The sequence below is a fragment of the Micrasema longulum genome, unplaced genomic scaffold, assembly GCF_059751315.1.
Source record: "Micrasema longulum isolate JH-2025_06_02 unplaced genomic scaffold, ASM5975131v1 h1tg001133l, whole genome shotgun sequence".
Lineage (NCBI taxonomy): Eukaryota > Metazoa > Arthropoda > Insecta > Trichoptera > Brachycentridae > Micrasema > Micrasema longulum.
In genome coordinates this window covers 182,136-203,209 of record NW_028278321.1, presented here as the reverse complement: position 1 = coordinate 203,209, position 21,074 = coordinate 182,136, and the positions used below count along the sequence as shown (strand labels likewise).

General features: G+C 34.1%; 1 protein-coding gene across 1 annotated transcript in view; it reads right to left on the bottom strand.

Annotated features, from left to right (window-relative positions):
- Positions 1 to 21,074, bottom strand: part of Rme-8 (receptor mediated endocytosis 8) — a 40,737-nt gene that overhangs the window by 18,391 nt on the left and 1,272 nt on the right. The window contains 19 exon segments of the mRNA XM_088233620.1: positions 605 to 796; positions 1,609 to 1,810; positions 2,596 to 2,750; positions 5,168 to 5,453; positions 6,848 to 6,998; positions 7,001 to 7,049; positions 8,147 to 8,431; positions 10,028 to 10,187; positions 10,835 to 11,043; positions 12,013 to 12,207; positions 13,391 to 13,570; positions 14,065 to 14,310; positions 15,394 to 15,549; positions 17,658 to 17,865; positions 18,373 to 18,548; positions 18,681 to 18,780; positions 19,548 to 19,694; positions 20,146 to 20,400; positions 20,585 to 20,928. Coding sequence (XP_088089746.1) covers positions 605 to 796; positions 1,609 to 1,810; positions 2,596 to 2,750; positions 5,168 to 5,453; positions 6,848 to 6,998; positions 7,001 to 7,049; positions 8,147 to 8,431; positions 10,028 to 10,187; positions 10,835 to 11,043; positions 12,013 to 12,207; positions 13,391 to 13,570; positions 14,065 to 14,310; positions 15,394 to 15,549; positions 17,658 to 17,865; positions 18,373 to 18,548; positions 18,681 to 18,780; positions 19,548 to 19,694; positions 20,146 to 20,400; positions 20,585 to 20,928 — 3,696 coding nt within the window.

Below are 21,074 nucleotides of genomic sequence, written 5' to 3'. Positions count from 1 at the left end.
GGCACTCACCCTCCTTTCAATATCTTTCTCAGTCATTCCATTTCTAGTGAACATACTTCCCAGATACACAAATTCCTCTACTGGTTTTAGTATAACTCCATTCACAGTGATTTCACATTTAGTCATACTTTCATTTCTTTCAAAAACCATCACATTCGATTTATCGACATTCATCAGCAAATCGCTTCTCTTGCATACATCGTAGACCTTTGTTACCAATGTTTACAAATACTTCCAGAGTAAATGTGAAGCATTGATGGAGGTAGTTATTCATTGCTAATTACATAATTGAATTAACATGTTCGCAAACACTTTTATCTCATAGGATCCACTCATATGGACACAACATAATTTTAAAAATATAATAACACATTTTTACACCATGGTCACTCTATGAGCGTAGGATCCTGATCAAGCAAAGACTATACCAGTATTTTACTGTAAAAAAGAGAAAAGTTTTTTCAACGGATTAGATTGCCACTATAAAACTTGTTAAGAATCCCAAAAAGGTTTTAAAAAATATTAATCTTAGGTACAAGAATAATCATAAAAACATGCATTGTATTTTAAGTCACAAACATTTTTTTTACAAACATGATCTTACCCTTCCTTGAGGATTTTTATCCGGGTGAAACTGTTGCGCTAATTTGTAGTAAGATTTGCGGATCACTGCTTCATCGTGATGCTTTCCCGGAGTAAGTCCGAGTGCCTTGAATGCTTCGTCTACTGTCATGACGGGAGGCTTTTTCTCCACCTCCTTTGTCCACGCTTCAAGAACATCTTTCAGAAGTTTTACCTAGAAGAAAAAATCATGCAATGGAATAGGTTTGTTGTAAAAACAATGAGAAAATATAACGGTGCCCGGAATTGTGATGAAAGAGGGTTTACTTAATAAAAAAATATAAGAGAAATGGTAAAACAGCATTATACGCACCCTTATGCATATGTAAAAACAAAAAAATAATAAGCAGTCTTGGCTCAGATAAATAATTGTATTGTAATAAATGAATTATTTTTTATTTTTTAAAAACACGAAATTTCTGAATTATGTACATAATGCTGAAAAAAATACAAATAATAAAAATAAATTCAACCAATATATGAGGGGGTTAAATGCAAAACCACCACTCTCTATGATCACTGTATTTGGAAAGACCAAGAAAACCAGTAGCCAAATGATTATTTCTTTTAAGTGTACATTTAACTTAAATTAAATAGTATTTTCACTACCTGATATACCATGCATGAGTTGCACATTGAACTTAAAATAGTATTTTCGATGCTGATTTTGGGTCTTGCCAAAAACAGTGATCATGGACAGTGGCGTTTTCACATTTAACCCCCTCAAATAGAATAAATAAAAGCCGATCTTGAAGCTTATCGACATTATTACTATGACTGCAAATTTGTGTCACGTTTTCACATATAGCCAAAATTCATAATTGAGAAGACTATATTAAATTAGATAAATTATCTCGGCACCATCTGTGAATGGATTTTAAAAAGAAAATGTACCTAAATGTAATGTGAATATACCGGGTAAAAAAGACAGGAGCTAATCAGCTATAAGTTGAATGCCCTTTAAATAGTAAGATTAGATGTGCTTACTGGATCGGGAATTGGCCAATCAGGGAACCGTTGCGTGTCACACAAATGCCTCAAGTAGAACACATTGCAGAATAGCTCTGCGTCCAGTTGGGGGTAGCGCACAGCAGGAATGGCCAAGTACGGATATCGCGCTCCCATGTGTACGCGTAAACGCGGTGTGAAGTCACCAATATGAGCTGATACCTTGACGATCAACATTCGCCTAAAAGACAAAAAAATAATTCCCGACTATCCATTTACTATTATATAATGTGAAAAAAACCAGCTTGATGTACTAATAAATTTTTTGGTTCGAAGGTAAAAAAATGTCCAGTGTCTATAAAGTGCAAATAAAATTTTACGTAAAGCCAGTAATCACAGCACACAAATAATAAAAGACAGACAACGGGCTTAAATTAAACTCGACATGGTTCCCAGCACTACATAATTTAAAAACAAATAGAAATGTGCCTACTGCCGACTGCGACATGGTACAAATTACTGGTACATTAACACATACTTTTTTCTACAAAACACACAGTTTACCCTGAAGATGTCTCCTGCAATGGTAGCCGAAACGTCGGAACAAATACAACACACACGGCATCACCCAAAAAAGAAACATATTGATAACAGTGACCATGAAAACCTTCGCACCTATTTAAAATAAAGGCTGTCCAGATTTAGGTGCATCTTTTGGATTTCTATTACCTGATTTGAACCTTTGAAACCCAAAAGGATATCAATCTACATGCTGTTGGCACTTCACTTTAAACTTCTATAATGGTGTTAGTCGCCTCGCCGGCATTCAAACCCTGGCCAAAAAAGTAACATACAGTGCCTGATATGTCCTTTGTCAATTTCTGGTTTGGACAAGCAATAATATAGATTTCATTAGTTGTGAATAATGCCAAACAACGGTTCAAAGCAATAAAAAAACGATTTTATTGATGTTCTACAAGTATGTGCATTTTGCTCTGCATCGAGAAATAATTCAATGATGTTTACCTCATTTCGGAGTTCCAAATGGCCTCGGGAGTATCATATTCCCCGAGGAATATTTGGGCAAACTTATCAGCACCGTGGTTGTGGAGGTAACAGACCATGGCTTCGGGTAAAAGCTGACCAAGAACTGACCTCTGCATGATGTCTGATGTTGTTGTCTGATAAAAATACAAAAATTATACAAACAACGAGCAACTGGAAAGACCGTAAAAAGCTTCATATTTACAATAGCAATTAAAATATATTTATAAGAAATTATATCTTTATCATCATTTCCCTATTACTGCATTGGTACTCCAATTGCAGCATCTGTATCATAGAACGTCTTACGCTTCTGGTGCCTGTCCAGGAACAATGAAATAATATTGCAGCGTAAAACTTTTAAATAAATTCTTCATATTGACCTCGTTAGGAATCGAACCCAGGACCTCAAGCATATCAGGTTCATATAAAAATGCTATAAAACAAGTTGTCCTTTCCCAATTTTGTAAGTTACTAATCTTTACTTATTTTTATTCTGACGTAAATATACACATTTTTATTAACATATTTATAATTTTACAACACATTTTTTTAATACTACAGTACAAATCAATTAAAATTATTCTGTAATAAATTCGCAATGAGAAAGTTCAGTGAATTTTTTTAATTTAATATAATAATTAAAAAAATAGTTCTTTTTTTAGATAACGTATTATCAGCGCTATGATTTTATGTATTTCTGAAATAACTCCACTTGTGACGTCAGAGGTTCTCTTCCGCTTATTCTCTGTCAGTTCTGCTGATTGGCCCATTTACGATGAGCAAACCAGATATCTTTCACAGCTCTCTTATCATTTCTTAATTCATTTGAAAATATTTTGAATAATTTTTTTGGTACATTTTCAAGAACCTTGGCCTTACAATTTAATGCTCTTATTTTTACCGCGCGCAAGAAAACATTTTTTGTATTCGATTTCCCGAAGGGGTGAAGTTCCTCATTCACAGATTAAATGTAATCTTTGTTAGAAATTAAAATAATAATTTACAATAGAAACTGTAAACATATTGCCTTTAGTTTTTGTTTTTTAAAGTCTCTTTCGTTTATATATCAATTGACTTAGAATGAAAAAAAAAAGCATATTTGTGCAATGAGACGAGAATTTCTTGCATGCGGTAAAAATTAGAGCATTAAATTGTAGAGCGAATTTTCTTGAAAATGTACCAAAAAAATTATTTAAAATATTTTCATATGAATTAGCCAATGATAGAGAGCTGAGAAAGATATACGGTTTGATTACCGTAAATGGATCAATCGGCAGAACTGACAGAGAATAAGCGGAAGAGAACCTCTGACGTCACACGCAGAGTTATTTCAGATAGACAAAACTTTGAAAAATCATAGCCCTGATAATACGATATATAAAAATTTACAATTTTTTTGGCTTAGTTTAATAGTCTATTAACAAACATTTCTATAAAGCTCGATAAACATTACGGTGAGTCTGCTCTGTCAGATTACATTGTAAAATATTGGATTGCTGAATTTAAACGCGGCCGAACAAGCACTGCAACAATACCATCAACAGGAAGGCCAAAAGAGGTGGTTATTGAAGAAAATCTTCAATATGGTTATGAACGATCGTCGAGTGAAGTTGCGTGAGATTGTTGAAATGGTAAACATCTCATATGAACGTGTGTTCAACGTTTTGCATGAACATTTGCATATGAAAAAGCTATCGGCAAGATGGGTGCCGCGTTTGCTCAGAGTCGATCAAAAACGAGTTTGAGAGACCACTTCACAGCAGTGTTTGGACATGATAAAGCGTAATCCTGTTGATTTTTGGTGTCGATTAATAACAGTTGATGAAACGTGGGTGCACCACTATACATCTGAAACCAAAAATCAGTCGAAACAATGGGTGGAAGCTGGTGGAAGTGCTCCGAAGAAGGCAAAGGCAGTGGAATCGGCTGGCAAGGTTATGGCCACTGTATTTTGGAATGCACTCGGAATATTGCTCATCGATTATCTTGAAAAAGGATCCACAATCACAGGAGAGTTTTGTCGTGCATTATTGGATCAATTGAATGATGCAATCAAAGAAAAACGACTACATTAAAAGAAGAAAAAAGTGCTCTTTCTTCAAGACAACGCACCAGTTCACACAGCATTAGATACGATGCTAAAATTACATGAAATACACTTCGAATTGGTTGATCGACCACCTTATAGTCCAGATTTAGCTTCTAGTGACTTTTTCCTGTTTTTCCAAACTTGAAAAAATGGCTTGCAGGAAAAAGATTCAGCTCAAACGAATAAGTGATTACCGAAACTAACGCGTATTTTGAGAGGTTCCCGGAATCGTATTATTCAGATGGTATAAAAAAATTTGGAATATCGTCTTACTAAGTGTGTCGAAGTAAAAGCAGACTATGTTGAGAAATAAATGGTTTTTGAAAAAAAAAATTTTTTTTTTCCTACTTAGGTAGCTTCATTTTCAATCCGCCTTCGTACATTGCTTTATTGATCTCTTGAATATTTCAAAAATGTTACGTAACAGATATGACTGGAGCAACGATATATTTAAAAACTTACATCTTCTGCTCTGAATGCTTGCTTCATGTGAGTCAGTTGGAGGAACCTTGAGATAGGCAGTAAATTACTACCAGTGTACATCAGTATAAAGAAGAACACTCCAGTCATGTAGAGCTTGGATATCTCGGGGTTGTCCTGCATCACCTCACACAGCAGGGTGGCCACCTTCTCCACCAGCACAGGATCAAAGGTGAGAAGAACTTGGACCACATGAGCGAGGCAGTAGGTATCTGTTAGCAGCCTCTTTATCTTGGGCAATGGACGCACAATGGCGTTGTCTTCATCTCTAAAAAAGGGAAAAAACATATACAGTAAAACACATTTTTACAATTTCAATTTTAAGAAAACAAAGCCTTTTTTGATACATTAAATGAATTTAGATTATTTTTTTTATGTAAAACTTGGGTGATGAAAAAAAACATTCATAATCATCATCATTCCCTTTCCGCATCTAATGGTGCATAGGGCACTGCATTGTTACACCAATCGCAGTGTATCTTGATCATTTTTGTTACGTGAAGGTAAGATGATCAGTATTGCGGCCTCCGTGGTGTAGTGGTCAAGACGCTTGACTCACGCACGGAAGGTTCCGGGTTCGATTCCCGGTGAGAACACAAAAATTAAAATGTGATTTTTCTCAAGTCCGGGTGATCTGTGATGTAATTCAACACTGTAATTAGGCCTCCTGGCCTGTTGTGGTGCAAAAAAAAATGTAATGTCTTACGTTTCAGATACCAGTCCAGAGATTATGAAATATTCTAGTGTAAAAAACACCTTTTAATTAAATATTTCATATCAACCATGTCGGGAATCGAACCCGAGACCTCTCGCATGGTAGGCAAACGCGCTGACCATTACACCGAAAAAAACATTACATACATAAAAACATTAACCTTTCCGGGCCTAAGGGGGGTATTCAGAGTCCCCAGGTAACATATTTTTTCAATAACATTTTTGCTAATCATCATATTGATTTCATTTCTGCATAATTCTACTCTATAATGTTGATGTATCAAAATGATTAAAATATTTTTCTGACAAATTCTTTGAATAATAATTGACATTCGTCTTTGCTTTCCCCGTGCAAACAGCAAACACTACCATTCATCGCTCTACAGTTTAATAATGTTTGATATGTTTGTCAGATTGCAGGTGTCCTTTTTGCTATTTGGTCACTTTTTTTAAAAACAGTTTTATACATCATTTGATGTTTAATCATCAGTGTGCCCATTATATGAAACAAAGTGTCGTCGCATTGAAAAAAAACAAATCCCTTAATTAACAACTCTCTAGGGAGTAGAGAAGATTCAATATACCACCCCAGAACTTGCAAATTTTTTTCACGTTCAGGCTCGGAAAGGTTAATTGGCGGAGAATATTTGTATGAGAATGTATGGTGAAAAATGAGATATGAAGATTTTTCAGCACGTTGGTTTTATATTTTTGTACAATTTTTATAGTGAAGTTGTAGTATAATGGGATTCGCATGTTAGTGTAATCAGTGTGCTGATAAAGAGACAGGTACATCTTGAAACTAGTAGACAAAAGAGGTCAGCAAGTGGTCATATGCAAATATTAACTAACATTTAGAGTGTATTTCTGCTTGGTGTTCATATAACTTATCACTGATTGCTTTATTAACATGTAATTTTAAGTCAAAATATATTAATTGTAACAAACCTGCTGGGGAAATATTCGCAACACTTGATCAATATATTAAGTATAAGGGTTGCCAATTCGGACTCATTGAACACGGGTGCTCCCTTTGCCAGAAGGCTCCACTTTAGTTGCGGTATTGCTTGAAGCATTCTCCACCCGTCCATTCCACTGCCCAACATTTTGTCCGCCCATTTATAGTCTGTGCCTTGTATAAATCTTTGATCTGAAAATAAAATAATTATAAAACAAAATATACAATGTATTAAACATTTTTTTAAGACATGTCTCCATATTTATTTCACTACAACTGATAAAAGACATTTGTTAGATGCATATGAAGTTTGTTATGAATCGGAGGTTTTAAAAATTATAGTTAGGATAAGTAATAAATTTTAAATCAGCTTGTACGTATTTTATAACATTCTTTGATTCTTTCTTCTTCTCATTAGCCAATTTTTTCCACTGTTGGATATAGGCCTCTTTCAAATTATTCCATGTTCTTCTGTCCTGGGGTGCTATTCTGAACCACTCTCGTGGCACGAGAAAACAGTTATTTACATACAAAATACACGAGATAATAAGTCCACGAGAGCGTTTGGAAAACCAGCCCTGGACACACTGTTTCCATCCTTGTTCCACGATGTTGTCAGTCCATCTTCTCTGTGGTTTCCCTTCTTTCCTTTTATTGATTCCACCAATCATATTTATAAGGTAGATTGAATTGATTTTATACTCTCTACTATGTACTATTTGATGTAGTTTACTGATTAAAAAAAGGATTGAAAAAACAAATAATTACAAACAATTTCAATTCACTGTTTATAAGTTGGAAGGCGTGTATTGCTTTTATAATAAATTCTTAAAATGTTACATTTGAGAGCAGTGTATTCAGTTTGCGTGTACCTTGATAACAATATTTATTTTTAAATTTATTTCAACAGAGAGGGAAAACATTTTTGAGAAGGGAATATGGAAGTCTAGGCATTTACAGGGCTTATGACCTGTCATTGGCTGGTTTAAGTGGCCACTTAACACAATGTAACATTCACCATTCTGTACATGTTTTAACATCCACATTTCCTCAACTCTTCACAAAAGTAAACAGATGGAAATATTTCCTAGCCAACAAAGGCGCCTAGGAAAATATTTTTTATATCCAATTTCCCGTAGCACTGAACTTCTTCAGTGTGAAGTGACATAATTTTCAGTTTTTTTTATTTGATGCAAAAGATAATATTTTACCATCAAATAAATCATGTGAATTTATAAATATATTTTATCTTAATACCTTCAATTTGCTAATTAATTTTGAGTACTTACATCTTGAAAAGAAACCGGGCCTATCCTCTCCACCTGACTCTGAGGCTTCTCAACATTGTAATACCACTCCTTGTCTACGCTGGAGTGGCCCGAGTTCGGGGCGGCTTCCAGCACATTGGTCTGTGTGGGGACGGTGGCACGGGAGGTGTGCAGGTGAGCCAGGGTCATCAAGTCCACGAGGATACGGATCCCGTTCCACTCCAGCACGTCGCGCACATTGCGCCGATGCTGGATCAACTTGTGGAGAAAGATGACTAGGCGGTCTCGCTCCATCCGATCCACAGACTGCAGAAAAATAATTGAAAATTATTATCCAATACTTTACATCGATGAGTATTGTTATTGTCACGCTGTCAAAAATTCCTTCTTTTGTGGCACATGATATCACATGTGTCTACATAGAATACAAGACTTGATATATACGGTTTCTGCGAATAATACGGATCTATTTTTTGTACATATCGGCAGTTTACAGCTATCTGCTTTCTATTCATTAACTTCTAACTTATATTTACAGTATGCATTACGTGATAGGTTAAATAGCCCGTAAAGTAATGCAGACTACAATTGCCAAGTAAATAAATAAATAAGTCTCTAATTTTTTTCAATAAAGAAGTGTTATTTTTCTGTAACAGGCCTTAATTATATGATTATTTTTAAAATTATGGGAAATAAATTATAAAAAAGTATGTATAAACATACGTTCAATTTTTTTCTCAAATACTAGTATTTCAAAACATGTCGTCTTTCGCTTAATGTAACACAGCATTACAGATTCGTTTCCAGAGGGATTTTTTTGCCCTGCCTTTTAAGAGTTAAAATGTTTTTTTTTTTTTTTTATTTAAATCTTAAAGTAGGGCACACATATCATACATATTGTTATGTGTGTTCTAATAATAACATTGAAAATATATTTAATTTATAAATTGATTATCACATATGTCTTGACCATTATTTTAAATTTTGATATGTTTTTTTCTTCATAAATATTTTTTTCCATTTCGTAATACTTTTTAATTGCTTTAAATAAAATACAATTATTTCTCTCTGAGTTCAGATGGACAAAAAATACAGTTCTCCGTGTGGAGTAGAACCAGAACACTGGTCAAGTGTTTTTGACTCGTTGGCTACTCTCAGGTAAAAATCACAAATAAGGAAACTGAGTGGAAGTTCTCCTCATGTAGTTATTTTTTAATATAATGCACATTATACCACAGAAGCCGTCAATTTTAAATATTGAATGTGAGTTTTTCAATTTTTTTTTTTTATAGGTAGGATTTTGGATTGTTGACGGTTGAAGCTCCTACCCCAGTTAGAGATAAACAGAAGAGACTAGGTTGTTGTTTGAATGCGTATTTATTACATGGTAAATAAGATAAAGCACTTGGTTGTGTAGCGCAAACGTAGTGGCGATGATGGGTGGAAGAGATTGCACTTGAACTACATGCGGGAACTGAGTGACTGCTTAGAGCTGAGTCTTCTGACTGACTGAGCTGACTGATGCTGAACTGAACTGGGAGTTGACTGCGCCCTGTGGTCTCTTTATAGGCCACGTTCCTTTGTTGTTCATTTTTCCATAGTAGGGATGATGTTACTGTACTGCAGGACGATGCTTTCATTTTTCTGTGCAATACTGTTAGAGTTGCATAAATTTTTATATTGGATTCTATAGAAAACGATGACTTGCTTTATCGGTCGTCGCTCTATTTCAGGTGAAATATGTTAACATGTGTGTGTGTGTGTCATCGATTATGGACTTTAAACACCACATATATATTATAGATTAAACTACAGAAGCCGTCCATGATTTGCAATTTTTAATATTTAATTCGAGTTTTTTAAACATTAACAAAATAAAAAGCAAATTTAAATAGTACTTACCCTTTCTAGCATTTGCACAATGTATTTGGTATCACTGAATGGTCCAATATCTTCATAATACCTCCCATATACAATAGACATTGCCTGCAGACACATGCATTTCATTTCAATCTTTGGTGATAGTAAAAATCTATGATAAAGGTCATTGAAAAATTCATATCTAGAAAAAAACAAATGAATGAGATAATTTAATTAATTTTTAAATCTCGTCTATTTTAGTGTCCATTAGATTATTTTATATTAGATTGTTATTATTTTATATTTTTTTAAAGGAATAACCCGCTAAAATTATATTTTAGAGACTTGTCAGCAGGTGAGAAAGAGGCGAGATGAAGGTTTTGAAAATACATCCCAACAATTTAGAAGAATTGAGAAGTAATTTTTCTTCGATTTCTTTTCTTGCAACTGGTAGGAATTGAACATGCGACGCCAGTTTCACAGTTAGCGGTCTAACCAACTGCGCCACAGCGCCTGTCAAGCTAAGTAATAAAGTTGATTAGTATGTACGTTCTTTAATATGTAATCTGTTAACTATAAATTTTTGGTAAAATGACCAATATACTTTTTTAAAAAAACATAAAATTGATCAATCTGTTCAAAATTCATTTGAAAATTAGAATAATTGACTGTAATACTACCAACCTTAAAAAAACAAAACCATTCTGACCAAGATGGAACTGATAATTTTTTTTTTTTTTAATATTCTTTAAAAGCATTTAAGATAAGAATACTTTTTCAACTTTTAAAAATTATCAAAAATTATTTTTCACGATAAGGTCAGTTGAAATATGAATTAGTTTTACTAACGATTTTCTGATAAGTGAATCAGGTGAATCTTCAGTTTCTAAAAGCAGTCTTAAGTAGTAATCTCCAATTTGAACTTCATCTTGTAAACAGCGATAATTTAGTTCCAGTTCTGTGTGATTCCACGCAACTAGAGCTGTACCACCAAGTTCCCGGTCACTGTTAAATGATCTCAGTTCACCTTCTAAAGTGGCTCTCAATTCTTCCCGAGTCTAAAAGAAAATGAAAAAATAAATATGAAAATAATCTACATTTTGTATTGTACGAATACACATTCGAATTGCATTTAGTTTCGGATGTGGAATCCTTATTTCATTAAGTACCTTGTTGGAAAGAGTGCAACGACGATGCACAAAGCTATCACAAAGCCTTAAATAACTTAAGTATGCGCAGGGACTCTAAACTCTCAGTCTCACAACGCTGGAAAGACGAGAAAAGGGTGACATTAAGAGACATATAAAATAGTCAACAGTCCCTTCAGCTGCATGTAATTGGATACCGTGTTCAAACTGAAACAGTATACTCAACTTAGAGGCCATAGTCTCAGGCTGGAGAAAACCAGCAACCTAAACCCACGGAAGCATTTCCTGAGCAACATAATTGTTAATAGAATAAGCTGCCACAAGAGCGTAGATATATTTTTTTGGGTGGGTGAAAATCCACCAACAAATAACTTTAACTTAAAATAGATTTAAGCATATCAGCCTTGAGCTGCTCCCTTAAAACCAAATAATAAAGTTCGTTATTTAAAATGAAAAACTACCAAAAATTACAGTTTTATTACGATTATAAAAGTGTTTCTTGCAGAACATGAGAAAATACTTAGTGAAAGACTCCTTAATGACATTCATTGACCAGTAAATACATGCATTTTATTTTTTCAGTATTATTAATTAAGGAGGGATTCTTCCAAATTATTTCACGTGCCAGGAAATTCCTGAAAACAATACTATTTTTATATGTTTCAGACCAGTTGACTTTCATATCCTCTTCTCAAAGGAGTTGTCCATCCGTGTGGTCAGTTAAAATTTTATGTTTTCATTACCAATGCATCCAAATTGATTTACAAGTGTTTGTATGTTTGTTTTGAGCATTTATGCAGTCCCAATGTAACACAGAAACTGGAAATTTTCAGAAGGAATAGTCGTAAGATGTATAATTTGATTAATTAATATATAAACCTTATGGTTCCATATTAAATTAGGTAAAGCGTGGTCCTTCGTGAATTGGTAGAAAAATAATGGCCAATTGGCATCAGCCTTAATCTTCTCTCTTCTCTTCCTCAGTACTATTGGTCTCTCCTGCTGTTTCTGCTTTCGCTCAATAACTATCCCCGTATGGGCCCCCCAATGCTGCAAAGCCAATTGGGTGTAGTGCTGAAAGTTTTGATAAATTATTAGAATTTTTAATTGGTTATTTTGTTTTACATTATTTAATATTTTGTATTAACACCCTAAACAAAACTCGTACATAGGCATTCATTTACAAACTAGTATTTGCATACAAAAAAAGGAAAAAATAAAAGTAAATATATCAACTAGGGATGAAACAAATAATGGTTTGGCCGGATACCAGATATTTGGCAAGCCCCTAAGCCGGATTTCGGTGCTTCAACCTCTGATCTATGAGTTCGCGACAATAGCCACGGGACCACAAACCGACCTAAATTATCTCATTATTGTTTTATTTCATCATTATCATCATTCCATGTCTACTCCCTAGCATATGGTGTCCACAAAGAGCCTCTATGTATGTCTATCGGCTGCCAGCTTCTGTGTGTCCTCCCAAGTCAGGTTTGCGTCCCGTAGTTCTGATATAATCAGCAGAGGACGGCCGGGACGGCGAGAACCTGATGCCTTGTAAATAAGGCAGACGTGGTTAAAGCTCTCAGGAGGCATCCGCAGTATATAACTTAGCCAACCGTATCGCCTCCGCTTGATGAAGGTTGTCACTGAAATTTGCTGCGTCCGTTCTCTTATTATTCAATTCCTGACAAAGTCAAACCACCCCATACCCAGAGTTCTTCTGAGATACATATTCTCAAAACTCAGTATTTTGCTGTTTTGGGCCCTAGCGAGGTGCCACGATTCGTATCCGAACAGGAGAATAAGTGTTATGCAGGCGTTATATAGGGGGCATTTGGTTTTTACTGAGTAAATATCCAATCTCCAGACAGCCTTCATACTGTTGAGCAGCCGCACTCTCAGTTCTTTTGAAAGTTGCCATTTTCTGTGACATATACTCCCAGGTAGTTGAAACTCACGACCTTTTCGATGATTTGGTTTGACAGAGTCAGGGAATTTGAGCAGCAAGGCACAAAGTGTTACACATTACATATTTAGAAACACCAAAACAAAATGAAGGGGGCAAATAATCCCACACTATAAGCATGTGCGTGCTGTACCTATTTATAATAAATAATTCAAATGAACAAATGTAAATAAAAACAATTAACCACAAAACTAATTACACACATAATAATAATTAACTCGTTGTTATGATACTTTATATTAATAAATATTTTCTATTACATTTTTCCACAGGATTTTGTATTCTTACCTCCCAATGTTTCTCCACAACTCTGATTTGCCTCTCAATGGCTTGCCATTGGGGTCCCTTTTTATTTTTGCTGGCGTCCTGCGCTAACTTTAGATTATCTCTCTCGTACATTCCTTCTTCGTCTAGGGCAGATTGAGGAACTTTATCAGGTGAGTCTAGGAAGCTAAGAAGACCGGAAGGCTGAAACAATTTATTTAAAAAAACATTGAAATTTCCACTAAAAACAAAACGCGTTATCTTGTGCACATTTTGTCTAAGAATTCTTCCTCCAGAAAAACGCTTAAAGAATTTCCCAACTAGTTGTATGTACATTGTGTAACTATGTTAAGAAAATAATTTTTGGCTGAAACCACTCTTAAAGTTAAAGTTTTTTATGGATTGAGAAAGTCCTTTTTTACTTAAAAATACGTATTTTTAAAATTTACAAATGACCTAGAAATTAAACCAAATCCAAAGCCAACTCATTTATAAGTATATTGTTGAGTGTCCTCGACACGGGTAACCCCAGTAAGGTCACATTATTTTATTATTAATCTTTGTTTGTTTTGTATTATGGAAAAAAAATCATAAAAAAATATATACAGGCCACACCACAGCAAATATCAAAATTCGAAAGGCCGCGAAAATCTAAAAAGATTGATTAGAGTTCATTTTATAAGACCTCATGTTCTTACCAGAATTCTTCTTAACAGTCCCATGGCAGGGGGGTGCCCTGTGGCCCATAGCCCAACGAGATGGCGAGACAGGTGTCTCTGTTGGGGTCTGGAAGAGCCCCCAAACAGGGCCAGTAGAAGGTGGCGTGGCAAGGCTGCTTCTGCCAGTGCTAGAGACTGCATTCGAGCCCCCAGATCAGCGCTGCCCTCCTCTATTAGGGCGCGCATCACCAAACCACCCCCTTTTACAATCGCCATTGATGGGTGCTGAAATTTTGAGTTAAAAACTGAATACTATGAAGTTTTTTGATAGATGTCCTTAAAATACATTGAGAAGAATTTCAATTACAAAATTGTTTATTTTAAAGAGGATAAAAAAAGATTTACTATATTTTACAAGTAAAGTTTTACTTTTTTATAATTTATTGTGTTTTTATTTAACACTTATGAATTTTACTAATCCTATCAAGGAACTTTGCAAAACTTAGTACCTTGTAACAAAATCAAGGGAAAGATCAGTAAGGTTGGCATTACATTATGTAGCTGAAATAAACATTGTACTGCTCAAGGACGTATAATTAAATAGACACGAAAAAAATGGCATTTCAATTCGTATGTAATTTCCTTCCGTGCAGAGGAAATTATTCTCTAACAGACTTTCATCATGATCAGATGTGACACTGCAGAGAAATATACCGTTGTGTGTAGTTAAAAAACGCTTTAATGACGCTGAAACTGTAAAAAGCAGAACAGATATATCGTTTTATTCGTAAATACAATTTAATTTATGGAATAGGTAGATAATTAGTTATATTTTAAATTACATTTTCCAAAAATTTGACAGCTGCCTACTAGTGTTTTTTCTATGGTAACAAGTCACGAAGAAAAAAATATGTGCTAAGGAAATATGTATACCTCTTTCTTACATGCATGTGTATCGTAATTAGCATTCTCTTTTTTCAAATTGTTGAGGGCAACGTAATATTTGCTATATCTTAGCTAGTATACGAATAACACGACTATTTTATTTTTTAAAAGAAATCTTTGCGTTCTTATGATTTACCCAAATATTTCATTTTGAGGGCCATTATCAACAAGTTGTCAATAACTCACTATTAGAAAATGGAATCAAGTTGGGGTAGAGTGGGATTCGAACAACGGACCTTTGGTCCGTGAGTCCGAGACACTAGCCACGGGACCACAACCCGTTATTAAAAAAATATTTATTATATCTCGTGGTATAGCTACATGTACAACACTCCTATATATGTAACAAAAGCTTTATTAAAAAATCTGTAGCCATATACCTAGGATAATATTACATTAAATTTGTTTTCAAAATATTTTTACCTCGAATAATCTAAATACTGATCGTCCTCTTGATGCCACAAGTTCTAAAAGTTGATCAAAATGTTTACTATCTGTGGTTTCACTATAAGGCACACACAGGGAGAAGGTTAGGAAATCCAACATGGCTGCTACAACAAGAGCTCCACTGCCCTGATTCTAAAAAAAAAGAAATTTCATTTTATTAAATACACTCATAGGTAAGAAAAGCACATCTGATGCAATTGCAGCAGTAAACGGATGAACTGAAAAACAAGTGGATTTAATTAATAATGCTTTTTCTGTTTTCTTGGACTTAAAAAAGCATTCGATACGATATCATGTAGTACATTATTCAAGAAACTTAAAAATATAGGAATTAAGGACCAAGAATCCGATGAATAGTAAGCTGTATGAGTGAAAGAAGGCAGTTTGTAAAAATAAATAGTACAATTGGTGATCCTCCCTCTATAACCTATGGAGTCCCTCAAGGAAGCGTCATGGGACCTATCCTATTTATCACATACATTAATGACCTATGCAATATGGAAAAAGGCTACCACTTGACATGTTTCGCAGACGATACTGTACTTGCACAAAACACATGGGCAGAAGTATTCAAAAAGACCGAAAGTTCATTAAATTGAGTTAAAAAATGGTCAGACAGAAACTCTTTGACATTTAATACTGACAAAACAAAATGTATAACTTTAAGTATTACAAAACAAGGACAACCTGTCAAAGAATTTAAGATGAAGCTGCACATAGAAGAATGCAATGATCCAGTATGTGCGTGCCCAATAATAGAAAGGACAAACTCCATCAAATATCCGGGAATTACCAATGATCCATTCTTCAGATGGAAAAAACACATCGATATGACCGCAAACCGAATAAAAAAACTTCTGCACTTATTCCACAATTTGAGAAAAGTACTAAATACACAAAACTTGAGGACAGTCTACTTTTTTACAAAGTATAATAGAGTATGGGATCATAATTTCAGACCAGCATTTAATGCCACACCTTATCCCCTAAAAGTAGCTCAAAAAAGAATCCTTAAGACAATGTTAAAGATACCAATAGTCACCAATTCGGTAGATGTGTTCCATACGGCTTTTATGGATGTTCTCCAAATGGATGGTATCAAGAATGAGAACATTTTTCTTCAGTCGGCGTGCATTACCGCCAAACTACAATTTTGAAAAAAATAATTTTCATACATGGGGATTTTCAACTCTTATCGGATGTTCCCTGATCATACAATACGCATGATAACAATAGTAGGCGAGCTTTCTGAAGAAAAACAGTATCGCAGATAGGAGTAAATAATGTGTTCAGGTTGATTTTAAAAACAGTTTTTACTGTCTCCTGGAATAAGAAAAAAGGCCCGACCGACAATATGGTAAATTTTCACGACGACATATCAAAATACTCCAAATACAAGCAGGAAGTAAAATATATATTATTAGATAAAATTACAATTTACCTGGAGACTATAGTCACTCTATAATCCAGGCTACCTACACTTAATTGAGATTTGTGACAATATATTTTTATTTAAAATCAATTACTTATTGCTTATTGTATATCTATGTAAAAAGTCTATTCTTAAAGTATTCACTGTGTAAAAAAAAACAAAATTAAACTAAAATTGTAAAATGTCGTGCTAGGCACGGGTTTTCCGAGTGAGGAATAGATTGTTAATTCAATTTTATAAAAATAATTTATTTATTTTTTAAATTAGCGTTAATATTAGCGTTCTTATGATTTACCCAAATATTTCATTTTGAGAGCCATTTTAAACGAGTTGTAAATAACTCACTATTAGAAAATGGAATTAAAGTTGGGGTAGAGTGGGATTCGAACTACAGACCTTTGAGCCGTCAGTCCGAGACACTAGCCACTGGACCACAACCTGATCCGACCCGATGTGTTCTTGTGAAGTATTAAACAATACAATATAATAAGTAATTATGTATTTATAAGTTAATCTTCGGGTCGTCTATCTATACAGGAACTCACATTTGGTTGTAGTAAATCGAAACATGTGATAAAAATGTTGTTTTATGAAAGTAAATTTTAAAATTAGTTATTTAAGTAAATTAACTGAAGTTCGCCAAATGCAATTGACTAAAACAAAGTTTTGTTTTTATTTGGCAGCAACACATAATAATTGACATAGCAAACATGAGAAGGCGGAATTTTCTATTTTTTTTGTTTTAATGTTTTAGGGATTGTTAAACAAATAAGTGATTATTTATTTGAATGAATAATAATGAACTTACAACATGTTGCGTCCACATATCCAGCAGTCCTTCCAGAAAGTTCTTGGATGAGAGAAGAGAGGATTTATTTAGCTGCTCTTGTCTGAGGTCATAATCCGCGTGCATGGGTTGAAGCAGAGCGCAGAGAGCATCGAGAGCTGCGTGAGCAACCCCCGGATCACCTTTGCGTAATGATGCCACTACAGCAGAGCCTAGTGATTCTCGAAATCTAAAAAAACATAAGTTTTGTAAAACATATTGATGAAAATTTCTTTTGAGTTAGTTATGTATTTCGTTTTTCTGTGTCTGGGCGGATGAAGAATACGGTTTAAACAGTCATAAAGTGATAGGGATGAAAAAAGGGTTAATTAAGGGGAAATACTGCCAGCAGGTAGATTAAGAGTCTAGAGCAGCGGTCGGCAATAAGTTTGGTGGCGGGCCGTATGAATATGTAAATTTTTTTTGGGGGCCACATGAACGTCGTCTTCACTCGTACTCTTCCAACCAAACATGACTGACTAAAGAATTGCTGGGGTGAAATAATACAATTTGAAATGACATTTAAATGCAAAACATGCTGACATCAACACTCATTTCCCTGAATATTCTAATTTACAAAAAAATCAAGTTAATCCTCGACTGACGGACGGGTTGCATGTACTACTGTGGTCTGTTCGGAAATTGAACAGGAGAAAGAAAAAAGAGAGCACCGCTGATCTAGAGAATAAAAGCTTACCCAATCATTGTTGTGAATGCAGCAAATCCAACTTTACTGGCTCCGAGTCTCCTCAGAGCATGGAATTGAGCTTCTAAATCTGCTGCCGAATTGGTGTCCTTTGCACTATCTGGACCCTGCACCAAACTCTGGAGAGCCTGAGCAATCAGTTTTTCTTTGTTCTCAGAAAATAACCGCTACAAATTAAAATCACATATCTAATTTTTTTTACACACAACTTGGGCATAAATATACACATTCTGCTGATGCAGTTCACTATGCATCTGAGTAACTAGAGTAAGGAAGATGAAATATTGAATTTTACTTACATCTTGATTGACAGAATAAAGCAGTCCAGAATATGCAACATTCGCGTTGAATCTTTCGATGACATCCTGACGAAAATGTCCAGTTGCACTAATCAAAAACCTAAAATTAAATTAAAACAATATATCAAATTATAGTATCAGAATACATAAAAATAATGTGAAGTTTTAAAGTAATAACACCAAACATAACATAAAATAAATATATATGTTTAAATATATATAATATATATCCCACCAACAAGCTACAAAAAGAGGCTTGGTGGGATTTTAGTTTTAGTAAAAATATAACAAGTGAAATTTTTTTTAAATTGTAAAAATGTATAATTATGCTATTAAATAAATAAAAATAAAAAAAAATAATAAATATATAAAGCAAAAATTAATCGGTATTGTAACACTTTTAAATATTATACTTACAAAGACTAACCAACTGCAACAGGGATAGAGAACATTTTAGAGAAGGGAATGAGGTAGTCTAGGCATACAAAGACAACAAAATAAATCTTTGATCAAAAAAAAAAAAAATTATGGGAAGATTGAGAAATGTTATAGATTTTTATAAAGTGTAGTGTTTTTATCTATAAAACAATAATATGCGCATTTATAAATTACTGTTCTTCTATTATTTTCAAAATAATAGAACGGTAATAAAAATTTAATATATTTTTTTAAATTCCAATCCTTTAATTTTGAGTAAAAAAGTTCTCTCTGCATCCAAAATGTGACTATATAACCCAATACTGTGGAGAAGTAGTGTTATTGAATGAGAAATTACTCTTCGTTTAACAAAAATTTTAAGAAACATCTTTTAAAAATTACTACATATTATTATAATTTATAAATAAAGTAATTGTATATTTATCTTGCCTTAAATGATTTGATTCAGTTTCTTCATCAACTGGTACATGCAAAGGACCAAGTCTTTTCCCTCTGGGAGTTGGTTGCATTTTTACATGAACATCTCTATTTCCTGAAGATCTTACACCGTCCAATAAACTAGCTAGGAGTGCATCTCTAAAACAAAATACGGAATCAGGCAAATTGCATAATTCAAACACATTTTTGCAACCAGACCCAACTGTGTTTGTTCAATAAACATGTTGTCATTAGAATTTTTATACCATATAAGTAAATAAAGTAACTTTACCAAATTGTATACATATAATGCAGAGAGAAACATAGAAAGCAAAATTTATGTCAAACATGAAAAAAATCATTTTTGAGTTTTAATAAGCATTCTACCAGCTCGAATGTAAAGAAAAATATTATATAAATTATTTCATAAGTGTGCAAATTTATTTATTTCGATGCAGGCTTGACGTGTGATTAATATTTTAATAATCTTAGAATAAAGCCCAGAGACCCTATGGGCAATATTTCAAATGTTTTATTTTTATGTGAATAAGGTTGATGGGTTTTTTTATACCTTAGTACTTGACATACTCAAATTTGTGAATCATTTTACCTTTCTGCGGCTAAGTAGCATCGCATCTGTCCATTCATATACTCGATAAAGAACAACTGTGGATTTGATGGGTCTCTAACCAGAGCCCAGATATCAACTAGAGGTCTCAAGCAGCAGACTGAATAGGTTTGAGGGTCCCTTTCCAAAATACATGTGTCGGAGAGACATAATGTCCTTCTCGGTGGTTCGATGTGGCGCAGAGAATTCACTTTGTGTACAACAAACTCACTGACAGATGTTTGATGGAGATCACCACTGAAACATACATACAAAAAACATTCAAGTATTTTTGTGAAAATTCTTGGAGGAAGTTCTTTGTCATTTTGTTTTATTTGGAAAATCATCATTAGGTAATAGCTGCTTGCCAAAAAGAAAACAAAAGTAAAGTATGTTGTGTTTAAAGAACTGACGCAATATAGTTCTAAAATTGTATAGTTACCAATATTTCCCAAATCTTTGATTCTGGAAATCTTCTAGAGTAATGGCAGCTGTTAACACTTTGATAGATATTCCGAGAGTATTTGAAGCAGCTTCGACAATCTTGTTTCTAATCTCAATGTGATTGGATGCAGCAAACAAATGCAATCGGCTAAATCCACCACACGCAATGACAAATCCACCGGGGTAGTCCTGGACTACAATAATACCCTCGATTTCGTTGTAACAATAGCTGGCGAGAGGGGTGTTGGTCACAGGATCTAATTGGTCCAGTGAACAAGGAGTTATTTCTAGTACGACGGGAAGGCGAGTGTCACTCCAGTGATGTTTGTAAGCTTCGTAGCGCTAAAATCAAAAATACACTATCAAAACAATCAATTAAGTACAATAATCTGTCGTTTTCACTAATTGGACTCTTGCTGGTTTTTAGGGTGGTGAATGGCTGCAAGAGTAATTCTGTGTTTGGTTTCAAACAGTGAATGATTAGTGGA